General features: G+C 41.4%; 1 protein-coding gene and 2 long non-coding RNA genes across 3 annotated transcripts; 2 read left to right on the top strand and 1 right to left on the bottom strand.

Annotated features, from left to right (window-relative positions):
* Positions 1 to 1,594: 1,594 nt before the first annotated feature.
* LOC129826414 (uncharacterized) lies at positions 1,595 to 2,673 on the top strand. Its single transcript, XR_008755031.1, has 2 exons — positions 1,595 to 1,936; positions 2,096 to 2,673. It is a non-coding gene; the product is annotated as an uncharacterized LOC129826414 (long non-coding RNA).
* Positions 2,644 to 5,892, bottom strand: LOC129826413 (uncharacterized). The gene is made up of 2 exons (XR_008755030.1): positions 5,265 to 5,892; positions 2,644 to 3,521 (listed from the first exon to the last, which is right to left on the bottom strand). It is a non-coding gene; the product is annotated as an uncharacterized LOC129826413 (long non-coding RNA).
* A 1,081-nt stretch (positions 5,893 to 6,973) lies between these two features.
* Positions 6,974 to 19,945, top strand: svopa (SV2 related protein a). Its single transcript, XM_055887106.1, has 16 exons — positions 6,974 to 7,216; positions 10,689 to 10,849; positions 11,119 to 11,204; positions 11,391 to 11,489; positions 11,729 to 11,800; positions 12,464 to 12,588; positions 12,945 to 13,008; positions 13,345 to 13,470; positions 13,560 to 13,688; positions 15,498 to 15,571; positions 15,813 to 15,889; positions 16,767 to 16,871; positions 17,024 to 17,135; positions 17,409 to 17,490; positions 17,968 to 18,057; positions 18,188 to 19,945. Exons 1-16 carry the CDS (start codon positions 7,182 to 7,184, stop codon positions 18,401 to 18,403), a joined length of 1,653 nt encoding a protein of 550 aa, XP_055743081.1. The 5' UTR covers positions 6,974 to 7,181; the 3' UTR covers positions 18,404 to 19,945.

Below are 19,945 nucleotides of genomic sequence, written 5' to 3'. Positions count from 1 at the left end.
AAAGTTTGACATACAGTGCATTTGGAAAGTATTCAGACCCTTTCACTTTTTCCACATTTTGTTAAGTTTCAGCCTTATTCTAAAATTGATTAAATTGTTTCCCCCCCCTCAACCTACACACAATACCCCGTAATGACAAAACAAAAACTTTATTTTTTATTTTTTTGTAAATGTATAAAAAATATATAGAAATAAACTCACATTTACATAAGTATTCAGACCCTTTACTTAGTACTTTGTTGAAGCACCTTTGGCAGCGATTACAGCCTAGTCTTCTTGGGTATAACACTACAAGCTTGGCACACCTTTTTGGGGAGTTTGTCCCATTCTTGTCTGCAGATCCTCTCAAGCTCTGTCAGGTTGGAGGAAGAGCATCCCTGCACAGCTATTTTCAGGTCTCTCCAGAAATGTTAGATCGGGTTCAAGTCCTGGCTCTGGCTTGGTCACTCAAGGACATTCAGAGACTTGTCCCGATGCCACTCCTGCATTGTCTTGGCAGTGTGCCTAGGGTCGTTGTCCTGTTGGAAGGTGAACCTTTCCTCCAGTCTGAGGTCCTATGCGCTCTGGAGCAGATTTTCATCAAGGATCTCTCTGTACTTTGCTCCGCTCATCTTTCCCTTGATCCTGACTAGTCTCTCAGTCCCTGTCGCTGAAAAACATCCCCACAGGATGATGATGCTGCCACCACCATGTTTCACCATAGGGATGTTATTGGCCAGGTGATGAGCGGTGCCTGGTTTTCTCCAGACGAGAAGCTTGGCATTCAGGCCAAAAGAGTTCAATCTTGGTTTCATCAGACCAGAGAATCTTATTTCTCATGGTCTGAGAGTCCGTTAGGTGCCTTTTGGCATACCCCAAGCGGGCTGTCATGTGCCTTTTACTGAGGAGTGGCTTCCGTCTGAAACCTCTACCATAAAGGCCTGATAGGTGGAGTGCTGAAGAGATGGTTGTCCTTCTGTGAGGTTCTTCCATCTCCACAGAGGAACTCTGGAGCTCTGTCAGAGTGACCATCAGTTTCTTTGTCACCTCCCTGACCAAGGCCCTTCTCCCCCAATTGCTTAGTTTGGCCAGTCAGCCAGCTCTAGGAAGAGACTTGGTGGTTCCAAATGTCTTCCATTTACGAATGACGGAGGACACTGTGTTCTTGGGGACCTTCAATGCTGCATACATTTTTTGGTACCCTTCCCCATATCTGTGCCTTGACATAATCCTGTGTCGGAGCTCTACTTACAATTCCTTCAACCTCATGGCTTGGTTTTTGCTCTGACATTACTGTCAACTGTGGGACCTTTATTTAGACAGGTGTGTGCCTTTCCAAATCATATCCAATCAATTCAATTTACCACAGGTGGACTCAAATTAAGTTGTGAAAACATCTTAAGTATGATCAATGGAAACAGGATGCACCTGAGCTCAATTTTGAGTCTCATAGCAAAGGATCTGAATACTTATGTAAATAAGGTGTTTGTTTTATTTTTTTAAATTTGCAAAATCTTCAAACCAGTTTTGGCTTTGTCATTATGGGGTATTGTGTGTAGATTGATGAGGAAAAACATATATTTAATACATTTTAGACTAAGGCTGTAACGTAACAAAATGTGGGAAAAGGGAAGGGGTCTGAATACTTTCCGAATGCACTGTATTCACGATTTTAAATCATGTAAAACACTAGTGTGCTCTAAATGCTTTGCCGAGGGCAGCCGGATGAGGACCCTGACAGGGCTGTTTTTGTGTAGTAACGTTAGACAATTCCAGGAGGCCTCTTAGACGTATAACGTTATTGGAAGTTAAATTGAGCTGCTAGTTTAAAATGCTAATGATTACAAAATTACACTATCATTATAGTTACATTTGCTTTCCCTTTTTACAGTGCCCCCCTGTCAATGCTGAAAAGATAGACAGATGAGCCCACTGCGGAGTTAGTTGGTGATCCATGGTGAGTATTTCTGTAGTTCATATTTTGTTACAGTAATGAATATTCTGAATTGTTCACATTGACTGACATTTAAAAAATGGTAAACTATTTTACACCTGCCAATCTCTGTTATATTAGGCTAATTATCCTACATTATCCCCACTTCTTTTATGTCACCAGAAAATACAAGTTCACAAATATCCTGACAGCTTATCTTCAGTTCCAACCAGGTTGCAGAGCTGCTATTCCCAAAGCATGATTACACAGAAGCCCCTGCCTACAGAAGAGCAGCTGGAGGCAGCGCGTGATGAAATAGATTGACTGGCAAAGGAGAATGACTCACTAAGTCATCGGTTTAGTTTCCAGTGTGATCCCAGGTTCATCATGTTGTACACTGGGGTAAAAGACTGACACCCTGAAAGCTGATTACCAGGCTTAGAAGACATATTTAATAGTGTGATCCCCCTGACACTCGCCAGTTCAGTTAACCAGCTGTGTTTTGTACATGCTGTACTCAACTTTCCAAGCGCTACTGTTTTTAAGAACTCTTATCTTGTGGCCCTACCCACTTCCACTATATGGGAATGAATGAATAATTGTTTATTGTAAGCATTTATCCATTTGTCTAACCCTCAATGTACAGAGGTAAGGGAAAACCCTGTATTTCTGTGATGTACAATAGATTGATATACTGTATTTCTACCTGAGAAGAATACCATGACAAATGCTTTTCAAACATGACTATTTAATTATCAAAATACATGTCTCCAGCATCAATAATTTCACAGTTCATTAAAAGTTCAAGCTTCAATCAAATAGGCTAACTTCAATTATAGACATATTTTAAGCTTCAATCATGTAACTGGAATTACAAACATTTCAAAGTCCAGTCCTGTACATCACTGAATAAACTACAACATTATTTATTATTACCATGGCACCAGGGTATCACCTTTCCACCTTCTTCTTGAGGATTTTATATGGTGGTTGGCAACCAACTTTAAGGTGCATTACCGCCACCAACTGGACTGGAGTGTGGACCAGAGACATACCTGTCCACCAACCAGTGTGATTTATTTTTTCTTTATTCCTGCAAAGGGCTGGCAGGAAGTGCTCAAAAAAGTATTGGTCCAACTTAGACTTCATGTCTACCAACTTTTCATACTCTCAAGGAAATAATTGTTGCATTTCACAAAAAAAAGTATGCTCTGAGTTGGAGGCCAGCAAGGTGTATATCTGGCAGTTGCTTCCTATTGCATAAGGTTCCTAGCAAACGATTTACTGGGCAATGGTGTAGGGACTGGACAATACATATTTGGCACAATCCCCTCAAGTCCTGCAGACTTTGTTGGCAGGTGCATTGCCTTTCCTCAGTGGCTTTACTTTCGATAATTTAATAGTATTTACATGTTTGGACTGCAGGCCTGACGTACACGTCGGATGTGCCATTTTTGAGGCAAGCATGTTTAGCTTTCTGTTGGTGTTTCATTTGAATGTAATGAGCTATGGTTTACAGTAAACCGAGGGCATGGTTGCACTGTCCCGGGCCAGCTTTGCAGTTGCATTTAGTCTCCATGATGAATGGACTTTCAGAGTAGAACTGCACCTGGGGGGAAAAAAAATTAAAAATAAGTTAGTTCGACAAGTAACGTTAGACATAATATTTATTTCAACACACCATAAGGTGAGATGAAGGCAGTGGGAAGATTGACTCCTAAATGGCAGGTAATCCAAAGAAAAAAGAAGAGTAGGCGGCCGGAACGTTGCGACAAACTTCAGTGAACTATTAACAGAATATATTTACAAAATAATACATATGGGTACAGTCAGCCTAGAACATCAGGACGAACAACTGCAATGCATTTCAACTACTAGAACCTTCCATAAGGGACACAAAGAACAGATAATGATATGGATTGTCCATACAATTCCATAATGCATTAACTTAGGCTAAATCAAAGCAGAACCCAAAACAATGCAAAAAAAGGCTACTTGCCTGAAATTAAAAACTTAAGAGGTTTGATTATTGCATAGATTTATGGATTTTCACTAGTGAGGGGTTTGAAGAAAATACTGCTTAGTATTGTAACTGTCTGGTGGGGTCAAAATTATTCAATTTAGGTCTATTATATCTATTTGAAAATAACATAAAGGGATGTAATTTAAGGGATTACATTAACATTTTATTATTCCAGATGAAAATTGGGTAAATTTGACACACAATACAGTACCTTCCATTTGTGGATCACGGTTCGTGGCATCCTAGCACACGAATAAAACACATACCTCCCAGTGATGCCAACTTAGCAATTTTGTTGTTAGATTTAGCAACTTTTCAGACTATCCTGGCAAGTTTTCAAACCGCACCTAGCAACAAATTGAGCTACTTTTAAACATTTATTTTGAACTTTTTGCAACTTTTGAAAAGTGACTCAAATGTTAAAATGCACGTAGTTTCCCTCTAAATGACACAAAAACGATTTTCTCTGTCACACAATCAGTCACAGCATACGTGCCTGGCTGCAAAAGTGCATAGTGAGTGACGTCAGCAGCAGGCCAGCAGCAATTTCAGTACATTGCAAATCATAGTTGGCTGACTGCAGCAGCAGTAGGACGGGTTCGATGAGCCAAACCCAATGAATATAGTTGGTCACGAATGTTTGATCTTGAACAGAACTTACAACATCAATCAACGTGTCTCAATCAAAATTGTACAGCCAGAAGTACAGAAAAGAGTGGGAGTCTGTACCTGAACAAATGTCAAATCATATTATTTGCCGAGATGGCCAGTCAATTTGAGTAACGTTATTGTGTAATCTACGTAATGACGCAGTTTTACGTTATCACGCAATGACATCACAACGTCATTTAGCAACTTTTAGCAAAAAATCAACCTGCCTCTAGCAATTTACCCTGATAATTAGTTGGCAACACTGATACCTCCACACTTGCCATTCGAGTCGTGCATCCAAGCGCATTTCCGTTTGTTTCTAAAGTAAAATTATCCTAATTTGCAGATAGAAACAGAATTACTCAATTGACACCTACTTTCCTAACTGACCCGCATCTACCTGAATTATGTACGAATAATGTGAGTGCTGTCAAACTACACCTGCCTGCCTCACTCCTCCTGACTGAAACCATACTTGAACCAAGATGGCAAGCACAACAACAGGGAACATTAACTAAATACTTAGCTACAAAGTTTGTATGTAGCAATAGCCTGAAACATTCAGTAATATGGTCAAATAAGCTATGTTAAAATAACGACTTTACACCTTTTTGAACCTACAAAGTTACGTTAGCTACCTAGCTAGCTGCAAAAAAAAGTACAAATACATAATCTTACCTTGTACATCGTGAATGTAACCCTCGATCCAGTTACAGTAACCTCTTAGTTTGACTACCCTTGGGCAGACAGGGCTCCCGAGTAGCGCAGCGGTCTAAGGCACTGCATCTCAGTGCTAGAGACGTCACTACAGACTGTATCACAACCGGTCGTGATTGGAAGTCCCATAGGGCGGCGCACAATTGTCCCAGCGTCGATAGGGTTTGGCCGGGGTTGGCCGTCATTGTAAATAAGAATTTGTACTTAACTAACTTGCCGAGTAACATTTAAAAAAATAAATAATAATAATAATTAAGTCCAACGTCTTCATCTGCCCATGTATCGATTTAAATCCTGTGCATTGTTGTTTTGACTAGCGACTTCCGGGGGTTACACACCTCAGCCTCGCTTTCATTTCAAAATGGCGCCTGCGTGACTAAAGCGTATTACACGGGTTGTCACATGCTAAAAAAGCATTATATTTTATCTACAGAAATGTTCTAAATAACATCTTAAATACAAACCTGACTAGCATAAATCTTTTTTTAGGATTGATTCCAAAATCATTGTGAAGGGATCAAAAAGCTTACAGCCTATAGCCTATCACAGACCTGTGACAATGTCCCTTCTTATTTTCTCTCTGCATATGTGTGTGTGACAGACAGACAAATATAGAGAGACTTCTAGGGCTCCCGAGTGGCGCAGCGGTCTAAGGCACTGCATCTCAGTGTAAGAGGTGTCACTACAGTCCCTGGTTTGAATCCAGGTTGAATCACATCCGGCCATGATTGGGAGTCCCATAGGGCGTGCACAATTGGCCCCGGGCTGTCGTTGTAAAGGCTGTCGTTGTAAATAAGAATTTGTGTGACACACAGAGAGATTTTCTGTGTGTGTATTGGTTTGAAAGACAGAGAGGGTGTCAGTGTCCCCTCACTACAGCAGTGTGTGTTTGTGACAGCCCCCCCCCCAACACACACACACATTCCTCTGCTTATATAGATATAGCCTCTCTGTGAAGTATATAGTCCCTCTGTAATCAGCCTATACTCCAATGTTTTATGTTTACTGTTCTTTATTGTCTATTCTTTATGTCTATGTGGACATGCGTCTGTATTCTGTTTGTTGTCTATTGCTGGCCTATTGCTGGCAGCACCTTCTCACTAAGGCAAATTATGGGTGTGTGTAAATATGCATGGCGAATAAAGGTCATTCTGACAGACAAAGATTTATCTAATGTTATTTGCACATTGACTCAGGATTAAGCAGAAGTAGCTGAGCTTGTAGAGTACTAGAGATCTGCATCTTAATTAGAGAAAGGTTTAGATTAGTTCTGAGGGTCCATAGATGTTCATTGATTCTTAAACTATGAAAAAAATATCGAATCCCCATAGTAAATCCTTGCACTGGCAGCGGTTCTGGCATTTTCCTATGCAGTAACCTGGTCTTCGTTGTGATTACCCTGTCTCTTTCTTCAATCAGTTTGAAATACATTTAGTTCTTAATTTGCGATCAAACAGACTAAGACATCAGTTGTGTTGCACCATGCAGTGAACACACCGGTCGCGTTCCCCTGCTCAGACGTTGCATGCATAAACCAATGATTGCGTGCCACGTCTCGACTGTGTCATCGACTGACAGATTGCTATAACATATGATGTGGTTAGCTGATACGTAAAATACCTAACCAGGCGTTGTAAGATCTGGTATGTGTAAGCAACGCCAGGGCAGAGGAATGCACCCGTCCTCTCTGACTGGCACACTACTGTGACACGACACTGGAAGCTGAAATTGTGAATATCCCGCTCCTCATTGGCTCTCCGCTGAGAACAAGGACGGGTCGCTCTCCGCAAGCCCGTGGTGCTGAAATCTCGCCTCGCTATGATAACAATGTAACGGCAATGAAACACTTCACTGTGGAACCCAATAAACACCACCGAAATGGAAGATGATTTGTTCCAGTTAAGACAACTCCCGTGAGTATACTCAACAATATATATGTATATAAAAATAGACTTCATTTCTAATTTGATCGTAGCTGGGCTAATTTGCTAAACCGACCCAACAGACACAGCCTTTCTTAGCACACATTTTCGTGATCGTTTGATTCGCAGCTGTTGGTTGACAGAATGATCTCTTGACAATATTATGTGCAACATTGCATTCCTCTGTTGAGATAGCCACAGTGCAATACGCCACTCTACGGGAATACAATGTGGCATTTCGAGGAACTGACGGTGCGTTTTGTTTGAAAGCATCAATGACCGGTTAACAGTAACCATAAACCAACTCCTCATATGCGTGCTACAAGGTCGGCTAGTATTTGTATCTATTTGTCCCTTGTATCTCAAGGTATTTTACTGGTAGTGACAGTGTGCATATTTGTAAAATGGTTCATTCACATCATTGCCTACTGTATATGAAGCTACTACTGTGACAACATCATTAGTCATGTCTTTATTTTGATAATCCATGAGTTGCACCAGTTTGTTAGTATGGATTGGATAACATATAATATGTTACACAACATGTAGCAAATGTCAAATTAAAATCAACAATTTCCCCTAATATTTCTGCTCGGCAATAGCCACGCATTTAGCCTACCAATTACTGTATAGGGGCTGCCTATTACTCATTATTTAGTAGCAACAAATATGACCATGATTTAGAATATCCATACTACAATGTCATCTGTTGTGCATGATAATCTATTATGTTAATTTATGTTTATTGTTAAAAAGATTAACATGCTTTTCACTGAAGGTACAGTGAGTTTAGGTAAAGCCTTTAGTTTAGCTAGTCAAACAGAGATGTCCACACCTGGCTGTCACTATCAATTTCCAACAAAGTTCCTATTGAGACTCTCCTTTTTAATGGGTAATAAAATAAAGGCATAACATTCTCTTTATAATTGTTCATATGGTAGTAAAGCAGTGACTTGGCAGTAGGCCTGGTTACTATCTAACTAAGAACTGAAATTGTGTAATAAGTGACTGTGGCTGCAAACCTTGAGTTCTAACGCTTAGAACTGCCTTTCTCCCCAGTTTGAACCCCCAAATAATATTTCCTAACAGGATACATACTGTATATCTTAAAGCTATTATGTTAAAGGACAGGATTTTTGAGGCAATTAGGCCACATTGAAACGTTATTGCAGAAAGTATCAAGCCACCAACACAGGATCTGCCCATTTTCCATTCTCCAAATCTATATATGGGATAAATGTGGGATTGTTCTTGTTCTGTAGAACTGAAAGAAACTGAAGTACAGGAAACAAGACATGTTGATTTCTAGGCTCCTCACTGGGCCACCAGCTGTATTTATTCTGCCCATGGCAAATCTGTGTAGTAATTACAGTGATTAAGACATCACTGGTTCTCCTTCTCACCCTTCTCTGTCTCGGAGGTGCATACAGGCCTGAAAGCAATTGATGTCAAAAAGTCCCCTGGCCCTGATGATCTAGGCCCCTGTCTACTACAATTAGCTGCAGACATAATTGCTCCCCCTTTAACATGCATCTTTAACCTCACCCTAGAATGTAATGAAATCCCCAAATTGTGGAAATCAGCATTTGTCCTACCTCTTTTGAAAGGTGATCCAACTCTACTGAATAACTTTAATCCCAAACCTAAATTGTCTGTTCTGGCAAAGGTATTGGAGTCCCTAGTCAACATTTAAGGTTTTTAATGATATTCACTGTGCTCTGGATAAGAAGCTACATTGTATATCTGTAGTCATAGACTTGTCAAAGGCGCTTGACACTGTGGACCATACTGTCTTAGTGTAGAGTTTGATGTGCATTGGGATCACTGGTCATGCTCAGGAGTGGTTTGTGAACTACTGGTCAATTCAAACCCAGTGTGTTAAGGCAGATGGCTGTAAGTCATACACCGTAGAATTGTGCTCGGATGTGCCTCAAGGAAACATTTTTGGTCCCCTGTTGTTTATTATCTATAGCAACAACATTGGGAGACATATTGAAACAACTGATGTAGATTTTTATGCGGATGACACTGTTCTCTATTCAAGTGGCAGCAGTTTGACTTTGGCTTTTGAAAGATCTCAAACAGCTTTTAACATCATCGAACAGAATCTGTACGATATGAAGTTTGTTCTTAATTCTTCTAAAACAAAATGCATGATATTTTCCAATACGGAAAAACTCTGAAACCATGTAATTACTACTTTGGAAGGACATTCTGTAGAGCAAGTCAAAACGTACAAATATCTGGGAGTTTGGGTGGATGAGAAGTTGAGCTTCACCACCCATATAGAGAACTTTGTCAAGAAACATAAGCTGCGTATTGGGTTTTATTACCGGCACAAAGCTTGTTTTTCCTTTGCCCCCAGAAAATGGTGGATTCGTTGTACTTTTCTCTCTGTGTTGGACAATGTTGACACTGTGTATCTGCACTCCTCAAGCTCTACATTGAAGACTCTTGACTCTGTGAATCATACAGCCCTTTATTTTGAAACCAATCAGAGACGTCTAACTCAACATTGTGATTGCTACAGTGCTGTCAGGTGGACATCACCAGCAACACGCAGGCTCAAACACTGGTACATTGTTATTTATAAGGCCATTTTAGGAAAACTGCCATTTTATCTATCCTCTCTTCTAGCTCGAAATGAAAGCATACTTCGAGCACATGAAATGAAAGCACATACAACACATACAACAGTTCCAAAAATTAGAACTGAGCATGGAAAAAGGTCATTTCATTCCTCAACCCCTAGGTCTTGGAATTCCCTCCAAGCCAACCTGAAACTCCAGAACCTGTTGTCCCTGGAGGAGTTCAAAGGACAAATAGATTAACAGGTTGTTGAGAAACGTAGTTGTTTCTAGTTGTCACCCGATGTCACTTGTTTGCGTTGCCTTATGTAAGGAAGCATGTTGTGTTACTTCACACACACCACGCACATTCCTGCACACACACATACACGTTCACTGTCTTTTGCCTCTTGCCGTCATTGTAAATAAGAATTTGTTCTTAATTGACTTGCCTGGTTAAATAATGGTAAAAATAAATAAAGGTCTGCCTCAATGTTCCTTTTACAATGTTCCACCCTCTATCAGCAATCTGTTATTTTACAAAATGAGGAGTTTATAAACTCCACGTACAGATAACATACAGGTGTGTTAAGTATTATCTTAATTTGAGAATTAATATTTTTCCTCAAATCCAATCTATTTGCCATCTACACACAATTTTTAGGAGTCACACAAGTTTCTCAGTTGTGAACAGCAGTGCGTAACTTCCCTCCGTTTCCCTGACACATCTCACCCACTGATGGATTTCACCACCCAGTCACAAAGCACAGAGAGCACATAGGAACAGCTTATATCACCTAGGCAACAGCCTCTCATTCACGCTTCATTCAGCTCTGTTTCCTTACGGTAGACTGGCAACTGATCAAAGTTGATCTTCCTGGCTTTCTCTCTTGCAGCGTGGTCAAGTTCCGTCACACGGGTGATAGCACACGCTCTGAGAATGACGGCGGGGGCAGAGAGCAGGAGGTCCAGATCGATGGGAGGCAGGCTTACATGGAGTCTGTGGCGCTTCAGGATGGTGCACCAGTACCTCGGGAGTTTGCTAATCCAACTGATGGTATGACTGGGTCCCTCCTCAGCCTCCACTCTCACTTTTCCAACCAAACTCATAACAACTCCCATATGCATGGACCACCTTCCACCTCTCTCATTCCACCTATCCTCTCCCTGCCTGGGGACCACTGGGCTTTTATAAGTGGCTTTATCTATTATGAGATTGACTACAGTTATTCATTTTGGACACATTTATTTTAATAACTTGTAATCCATACTTGCAAGTCATCCTCTGTATTTTATGTGATTTCTTACTTGAGTTGTTCTCCACAGACACTTTCATGGTGGAGGATGCTGTGGAGGCCATTGGCTTTGGGAAGTTCCAGTGGAAACTCTCCATCCTCACTGGTCTGTCCTGGGTGAGCAGCCAAGCGTTAGACAGGGCTAGTCTGGTCAGAGAGGAAAACATAACAGTTTCATAACATGTTGTGTATGTTCTGTATTACAAACCTGTGCATGTGGATTTAATGTACTGTATATGAGCAAAATTCACTGTGTCTTCATTGTTTCCTTCCGCACTGGTCCTTATGGCTGTTGTTTTTCAGATGGCTGATGCTATGGAGATGATGATTCTGAGCATCCTAGCTCCACAGCTGCACTGTGAATGGAGGCTGCCAAGTCTGTGGGTGGCGCTACTCACTTCGGTAATGCCTGACACATTCTTACACTGACTACAAGTAATACTAAATGATGACTAGATTGGTGGGCTAACGGTAGTTGTTGAGAAGCTGGTGGGGATTGGATGGACTAGTAATGGTAGTGATGAGTTTAATAGCAGTAGCTGTTGATGTTAATGCAGTCTTACATTGTCACTTGTCACTTTTCATTACAGATAAAGCCTCTACACATAGTGATATCTAGTCCCTCTGTTTCTTTTATCCAGGCGGTGTTCATTGGAATGATGATCAGCTCTTCCATTTGGGGGAACATATCCGACAAGTATGGCAGAAAAACAGTAAGTTCAATGACTGGCTTTATTATGGGGGAGGTTATGACTTTCACAACAGAACAGACACAGCTATATTGATGAATAATTTCACAACAGAACAGACACAGCTATATTGATGAATATTTTCACAACAGAACAGACACAGCTATATTGATGAATAATTTCACAACAGAACAGACACAGCTATATTGATGAATAATTTCACAACAGAACAGACACAGCTATATTGATTAATAATTTCACAACAGAACAGACACAGCTATATTGATGAATAATTTCACAACAGAACAGACACAGCTATATTGATTAATAATTTCACTACAGAACAGACACAGCTATATTGATTAATAATTTCACAACATAACAGACACAGCTATATTGATTAATAATTTCACAACAGAACAGACACAGCTATATTGATTAATAATTTCACAACAGAACAGACACAGCTATATTGATTAATAATTTCACAACAGAACAGACACAGCTATATTGATTAATAATTTCACAACAGTTATTTGTTTTACAGGCTTTCGTGAGACATCAGTTTTATATCAATTTATTGGATCCATGACAGTGTGATGTGTGGTAGAGATAGTTGGGGTATTTTGCTCTCAGTGTCAGAGCTCACAGCTGTGGATGTGGGTGTGTATGTCTGTATGTACACAGGGTCTGAAGATGAGTGTGGCGTGGACCATGTTCTATGGTGTCCTGAGCGCCTTTGCCCCCGTCTATGGCTGGATACTCTTCCTCCGTGCCCTGGTGGGCTTTGGCATCGGAGGAGCACCACAGTCGTACGTGTCCCTTCTCTCTGGCATTATAGCAATAGCTACAGTATACACTTAAGTAGTTCAAAGTACAGGATTGGGTTATGTTATTTACCCAGTTATACGTAGGCACTGGGTAGATAACTGGGTAGATAACATAACCCTGGCTGCTCCCCATAGGGACATTGATATTTCCCATTGTCACAGTTGTAAACAAATATATATATATATATTTTATTGTTTCATTCACACCTGCACTGCTGGAGCTCGGAGCTTAAGAATTTCACTGTACACTGCAACTAAAACTGTGAATGTGACTAAATAAAAAATAAAACATCTTATTCTAGAAGTGGCATAATAGTGACATGTCCTTCTCCCTTCAGGGTGACACTGTATGCAGAGTTTCTCCCCATGAGGTCCAGAGCCACCTGCATCTTGCTGATAGAGGTATGGCTTACCCTTCACTATCCTATATACTGTATGTAGTTCCACCTTCTGTCTGTAGCTTGTCCAACCCAATTCCGTTCCCCAACCCTTCTAACTCTGCTGTCCTGTGAGGTCCACTTTCAACTCTGTCAAGTCCTTAATTGATTTGAGACATTAGCAGGTCGGTGTGGTGCACATTGATCCACTTGTTTGTGAGTGATCCTCTTGATGCCAGGTTTGTGGCCCCTCAGGAGCAGGATAGGTCTCCACTCTTAGCTGAATCAATGAAGCTGCTTCACTGTGCCAGGGAACTCATCATTCCAACCTTCTCCTGTACCTATTGCTGTGCCCCTGCAGATATTCTGGGCGCTGGGCACTGTGTTTGAGGTGCTGCTGGCCATCGTGGTGATGCCCACTCTGGGCTGGCGCTGGCTGCTCGGCCTCTCTACCATTCCGCTCTTCATCTTTGCTATCCTCTCTTTTGTGAGTATGACAGTAACAGCTACTACCAATTCACTTGAATTCTGTTTTTTTACACTATTGAACGACTGACCCTTTGGTTTTGGAAACAGTGGCTTCCAGAGAGTGCCCGCTATGATGTGTTGACAGGGAACCAGGAGAAAGCGCTGAACACTCTGAAGCGCATCGCTAAGGAGAACGGAGCTCCCATGCCCCTTGGAAAACTCGTGGCTGCAAGACAGGTATAGCCTGCCCTGCCCTGCCCTGCCCTGCCCCACCCCACCCCGTCCCGCCCCACCATGCCCCGCCCTGCCCTGCCCTGCCCCGCCCCGCCCCGCCCCACTTTTGTATGATCTCTTATACACTATTTTAGGCCCAGCTTTTGGAACTTTGGCTTTCCTGGATATAGCAACTGTATTGTGATCACTGCATCCAATGGGTACGGATACAGATTTAGAACAAAGTTCTATAGTATGAGAAAAATCTGATTGATACATGTGGATGATCTTGTTCCTGTAGTGTTTGTAAACACCCTGGTAGGTTGATTAATAACCTGAACCAGATTTCAGGCACTGTTTACAGTGAGAAGCTTCCACTTGAGTGGACAGATTGATGACGACCAGTCAATATTCAGGTCCCCAAGAAAGTAGACTTCTCTGTTTACATCACATACACTATCAAGCATTTCCAACATATGATTTAGATACTGACTATTAGAGCTTGGTGGTCTATAGCAACACCCCAAAATAAAAGGCTTTAGATGTGCCAAGTGAACCTGCAACCACAACACTTCAATAACACTTGACATAAGAACTTCTCTAAGCATTACAGGGATATGGCTCTGAATATATACAGCAACACTTCCCCCATAAACATTTCTGTCTCTTCTATAGATGTTATATCCCTGTATTGCTACTGCTGTATCAAATTAATTATTTAAGTGAGTCTCAGAAATGGCTAATATATGAATGTTATCTGATATTAGCAAGTTATTGATTTCATGAACCTTATTTCTAAGGCTACATATATTAATATGGGCTATTTTCAGCCCTTTCCTGGGTAACTTATCAGAGATAGACATAATATGGAAAAGAACAAACAAGATAAAAATATACACATTTAAGTGTGTGTGTCTGTGTGTTCTACGGGGTTGAAGATACGAACCCATAGGCTTGGCTCTCTCATCCCTTCCAGGCTTTTAGAAAGGAGGGTGGACAATGAGCCTGTCATAGGGGATGTAAGCAATGTCCCCACGCGCTCTGGCAGCTTTCATGGCTGGGATAAGTTCTTTCCTCTTCTGGTGCACAGCTTCAGAATAGTCCTTATTGAGGAAGATATACATTCCTCTCAAGTTCTTGGCTCTTTCCAGAACAGCTACTTTGTCCTTGAACCTCAGGAACTCGACCACTATTGACCTGGGCCTGTCACCTGGGCCGGTGGTGGGTTTTCCAGTCCTTTGGGCGCTCTCCACCTCAATCTTCCTGTGGTCCAACTTCAATTTCTCAGAGATCATTTCCCTCACTTTTTCCTCAGGCTCCATCCAGGTCTCATGTGGAGATTCTGCAATTCCGTCCATAACCATGTTATTCTGCCTTGATTGTCATTGTTATCATGGATTCACACACAGAACTGATGTCCTCTCATCTTGCCATTTTCCTGTTTAAACTTATCGAGCTGACCTTGCGAGAACTGCAAGCTGTTTTTCAGGTCCTGGACCTCTGGTCAGGTTGTCCATTCTTTTATTAGTTGAATCCACCAGTATTTGGACAAAATACTTGAATCTATTTTCTTGTTGTTGTAACAATTGTTTGTAGAACTCTTTTTGTTTCGTTTAAAAGATCCTTCACCAATGATAGAGAGACACCACTGTCCTCAACGGTACTCCCGCCGGCTTTGGTCTTTGTCATGGTCGCTAGCAACGTAGGTTACTTTGTTACTCCTCACAGTTCCAGACAGGGCAGGTCACATGTAATGAAAATAGGGTGTACTAAAATGGTTGTAGTTTATTTTTTGTTTCAGTTTGTCATGTTGCTTTTCTGTTTTTCAATCAGGAGGACCGTGGGAAGATCCAGGATCTTTTCTCACCGCATTTTCGCTGGACCACAATTCTGCTGTGGTTTATTTGGTAAATAACCCTTTTAACAAAGAAAAACTTTGAATTTCCTCATTTCTAAATACAGGTAATTAAAAGTTAGTAAATCACATCTGATAACTAATCTCAACTTTCCTACATTACTAAAACATAACCAGTACTGCTCTGTTACATACTTTGATTAAATGTCTTCATAAGAGTTGCATCTTTAATTAACTCAGTTTCCTTATGGGAATCCTTATATTGACTGAGCACTGTGTTTTATCTGTCTCAGGTTCTCTAATGCATTTGCCTACTATGGCCTGGTCCTGCTCACCACTGAGCTCTTCCAGGAGGGGGGCGCCTGCGGGGGTGAGTCACTGCTCCTCTCCTCTGACATCATCAGTAACACTCACACAAACACTCTCAAGGATAGCATTGACCAGCTGAGGCCAAACAATCTTATTAATCAGTTAATTCTTAGTGTAATGGGAGAACAACACAGGCCAAGGTCATTTCCGACATACAATTAACATGTCATCTTGACAACTAAAAACAGGATATTTGTGTCATGCTTTAACCAAGAATAGCTCCCGTTGACCTCAGGTCACGTTAGCATATACACTGAGTGTACAAAACATTAGGAACACTCTCCTAATATTGAGTTGCACCCCCGTTGCTCTCAGAACAGCCTCAATTCGTCAAGGCATGGACTCTACAAGGTGCAGAAAGTGTGCCACAGGGATGCTGGCCCATATTGACTCCAATGCTTTCAACAGTTCTCAAGTTGTCTGAATGTCCTTTGGGTGGTGGACCATTCTTGATACACACAGGAAACTGTTGAGTGTGAAAAACCCATCAGCGTTGCAGTTCTTGACACACTCAAACCAGTGCACCTGGCAACTACTACCATACCCCGTTCAAAAGAACTTCAATATTTTGTCTTGCCCATTCACTCTCTGAATGGCACAATCCATGTCTTAATTGTCTCAAGGCTTAACATTCCTTCTTTAACCTGTCTCCTCCCCTTCATCAACACTGATTGAAGTGGATTTAACAAGTGACACCAATAAGGGATCATAGCTTTCACCTGGATTCACCTGGCCAGTCTATGTCATGGCCAGAGTAATTGTATCTCATGTTTTGTACACTCAGTGCAAGTCTCAAGGCCATTTCAGGAGTTGTGATTCTGGATGTCTGTAGTGATAACTGGTGCATCACGTGTTTCTTGTGTTATGTCTCCCTCTAGAGTCAAAAGGTAGTAAGAGGGAGCCCAGGTGTAGCCTGGAGTGTAAATACCTGACTTCAGACGACTACAAGGATCTGCTGTGGACCACCCTGTCTGAATTCCCAGGTATACTTCTTCAACCTCAACTCAGTCAGTATATTGCTAAACACAATAATTGCTGTATGGGGAGCAGTGTACTGTGAAGTAAAGTAGGTTGTAAATTGTTCTGATCTATAAAAATATCTGAATAGATTGGTTGATGTATTAATGTTGGGCAGGCCTACTGGTGACTCTATGGGCAATCGATCGTCTGGGAAGGAGGAAGACCATGGCACTGTGCTTCTTTGTCTTCTCTCTCTGCCTTGTTCCACTCTACGCTTGTGTAGGGAGGTAAGACCATCCATTACGGAGTTATTACCACTAGTATTAGTAATGTACTACTCTCACATTTAACATGACAAACATCACACTGTGGTGGATCCACAACTGACAACACAGTAACTGTGTTGCGTTTAACGGTGTTGTTGTTATTACCAGTGTTGTTGTTAAGTGTTGTTGTTGTTGTTATTAACAGTGTTGCTGTTAAGGGTGCTGTTATTGTTATAAAAAGTGTTGTTGTTAACGGTGTTGTTGTTATTAACAGTGTTGTTGTCTCTGCTCCAGGACCTGGTTGACAGTATTGATATTCATCGCCAGGGCATTCATTGCAGGAGGTTTCCAGGCTGCTTATGTTTACACCCCTGAGGTGAGGTGATCGGCCATGGAACCCCATGGCTACATTATTGACTCTATAGAACGTCAGCTCGTACTCTAAAAACAATGCTGAAGTGACTTGGCCATGATTACAGGTAGACGGAGGTGGACAAACACGACTTTGATTTATAACCAGATCAAACACTGTAGCTCTACCTCTTCCTCTGTTATTGTATAACTATGTTTTGAGGTTATTTATGGCTTCAAGATTATACTACATTTCAGACGTCAGCTTTCTGTTCAGTTGTATTTCTTTGATAGATTTGTAACTAAACGAAGGACTAGTTCTTTGCTTCATACTCTTCTTCCCCATCGGTTTCTAATAAGCGTCAATATGGTACAAACTAAACCATACTGTAAATGCAAATAAGGCTTAAAATGGACATTCCCCTTTGCGTAAACCCCTTGAAGTGTCTGTCCTGAATGTTTATGAGTGATGTATTCCTATGGTGTTCTCCTGACTCCATAGGTATATCCAACAGCAACCAGAGCATTAGGTCTGGGCACTAGTAGTGGAATGGCCAGAGTGGGAGCCCTCATCACACCCTTTGTTGCACAGGTAAAAAAATGTTTTAAAGGTTACCACAACCAATATAAGGTATATTTGCTTTGTACTTAATGTGTACAGAAAGACAGTGAAGGCCTCACAGAGAGACAGTAATACTGCATTCCTCCTCTCTTTCCTGCAGGTGATGTTGGAGTCTTCTGTGTACCTGACTCTGTCAGTGTATAGCATCTGTTGCATGCTGGCTGCCATCGCCTCATGTGCTCTGCCCATTGAGACCACTGGCCGGGGCCTCCAGGAGTCCAGCCACCGCGAGTGGGGCCAGGAGATGATGGGCCGGGCCCATGGCAACAGCTCTGGGGGCATCCCACACTCCGACTCTGGGTCCCAGGAGGACTGAACACATGCAAGAAGGTGGTGGAGGATGGAGGCTGGAGTGGAAAAGAGGGGCAATGAAGGAGAAGGAAGCTAGGCAAGCAGCCCTTGTCCATTCTCAACTCAAATGTGTCATTACTGGTTTGTATATAGGCACCACAGTGGCTTGAGAGAGAGCCTGCCAGCAAAATGTTATTCAAAAACATTTCTCTCCGATTTTAATCTTCGACCACTACCATGATTTTTGCTAATGTACGATAACCTCACTCTGAGTGAGACAGAGCTCAATGGAGTATTCAAAGTTGCACTGAATGGTGGCAGGGAGAAAAAACATTCAGGGTGGGATTGACATTCTTCCAGCTCAGTATTTGAATTTTACAGTCATATTGTGAGAAGAACAGCGAGAGCGATGGTAGAAGAGTGTGATAGAGGACGTTGATTTGCTGCATTGTTTCTATTAACCCGTTTCCTCTAAGAGATCATACTCTGGTCCTACTACTTGTTTTTGGATGAGGGACAAATTGAGGACTTTTGACTAATGAAAGGGCAGCTGCTTTGAAACATCCCAAAAAGTCAATTATCTTGTGCAAAGCTATAATGAAAACAATGACATGTAACGAATTGCTATCTAATGTTACCGTAATTACACACTCAACATAATCAAATCTGTACATCTTGGGTTGTCTGCACCTCCCCATCACCACGGTAACCATCAGCCACTGTAATCACCCTGCTGTCAACTGACATGAGGCACTTCGAGGAGGTGTGGGGTCACAAATCTCGGTTACACTTCAGTTTAGAAACGTATAAGCGAGGCAATCATAATGACGACGTAAAGTCTCTCTGTGCAGCTGGTATAAGCATTTATTAGCACTCATATTGTAGTATGACTTGAACGGAGTCGTGCTGTTGTCGCACGGTGAACATAGTTTATGTAAATTAGGGAAATTGCAGATGTGTACTGATTAAAGTTCATGCCAGGTGTTACAATGCTTATATGTGCATGTTGAAGGCTTTATTTTCCATGAAACTGAAGTGCTACTGAAATCTTTGAACCGTACTATACTTTCACCTCTTATTCACCCAAAGTTGTCAGTCTGGTACAGTACTATTTACTCCACATGGGTGAAATTATTCAAAGCAAACATAATCACATAGTTTTTCAGGGTACACCTCAATGGCTGACTGTGAATGCTAAACATCATGTTAACCTGAATTCACATATTAAACACTCAACAATACTGATAATACAAACACACACACAAACCTTCATACAACAATTTTTCAGAGTGGCACAGCTTTTGCTTACTGGATAAAAGTCATCTCTGTATATAATATACTAATAGCTGGTTTGGTTGTTGTTTGTTGGTGAGGTGGTGCGGGGATGGTCTTTGTCCCCTTGTAAAAGTAACACATGAAACAAGTTGTTGTTGACAATGGTAATGGTTCCTACATGCCTGCCATTGCAATTTAGTACCACATTAAAAATGTCTGTGCAGATTCTTCTCACTACACTGGATGTAAATGTGTATGATACAACAATAAATTACGTTTCAAAAAAGCAGAA

This window comes from Salvelinus fontinalis, chromosome 28, assembly GCF_029448725.1.
Source record: "Salvelinus fontinalis isolate EN_2023a chromosome 28, ASM2944872v1, whole genome shotgun sequence".
NCBI classification, from domain to species: Eukaryota; Metazoa; Chordata; class Actinopteri; order Salmoniformes; family Salmonidae; genus Salvelinus; species Salvelinus fontinalis.
This window is presented reverse-complemented; position numbering and strand designations above follow the sequence as displayed.

Bases quoted from the DNA above. Each gene is read 5' to 3' on its own strand.
- svopa (XM_055887106.1), top strand. From the start codon at position 7,182: ATGGAAGATGATTTGTTCCAGTTAAGACAACTCCC. The intron at 11,490-11,728 runs GTAATGCCTGAC...TCTTTTATCCAG, and splicing joins GGGTGGCGCTACTCACTTCG to GCGGTGTTCATTGGAATGAT. The intron at 17,136-17,408 runs GTAAGACCATCC...TCTCTGCTCCAG, and splicing joins CTCTACGCTTGTGTAGGGAG to GACCTGGTTGACAGTATTGA.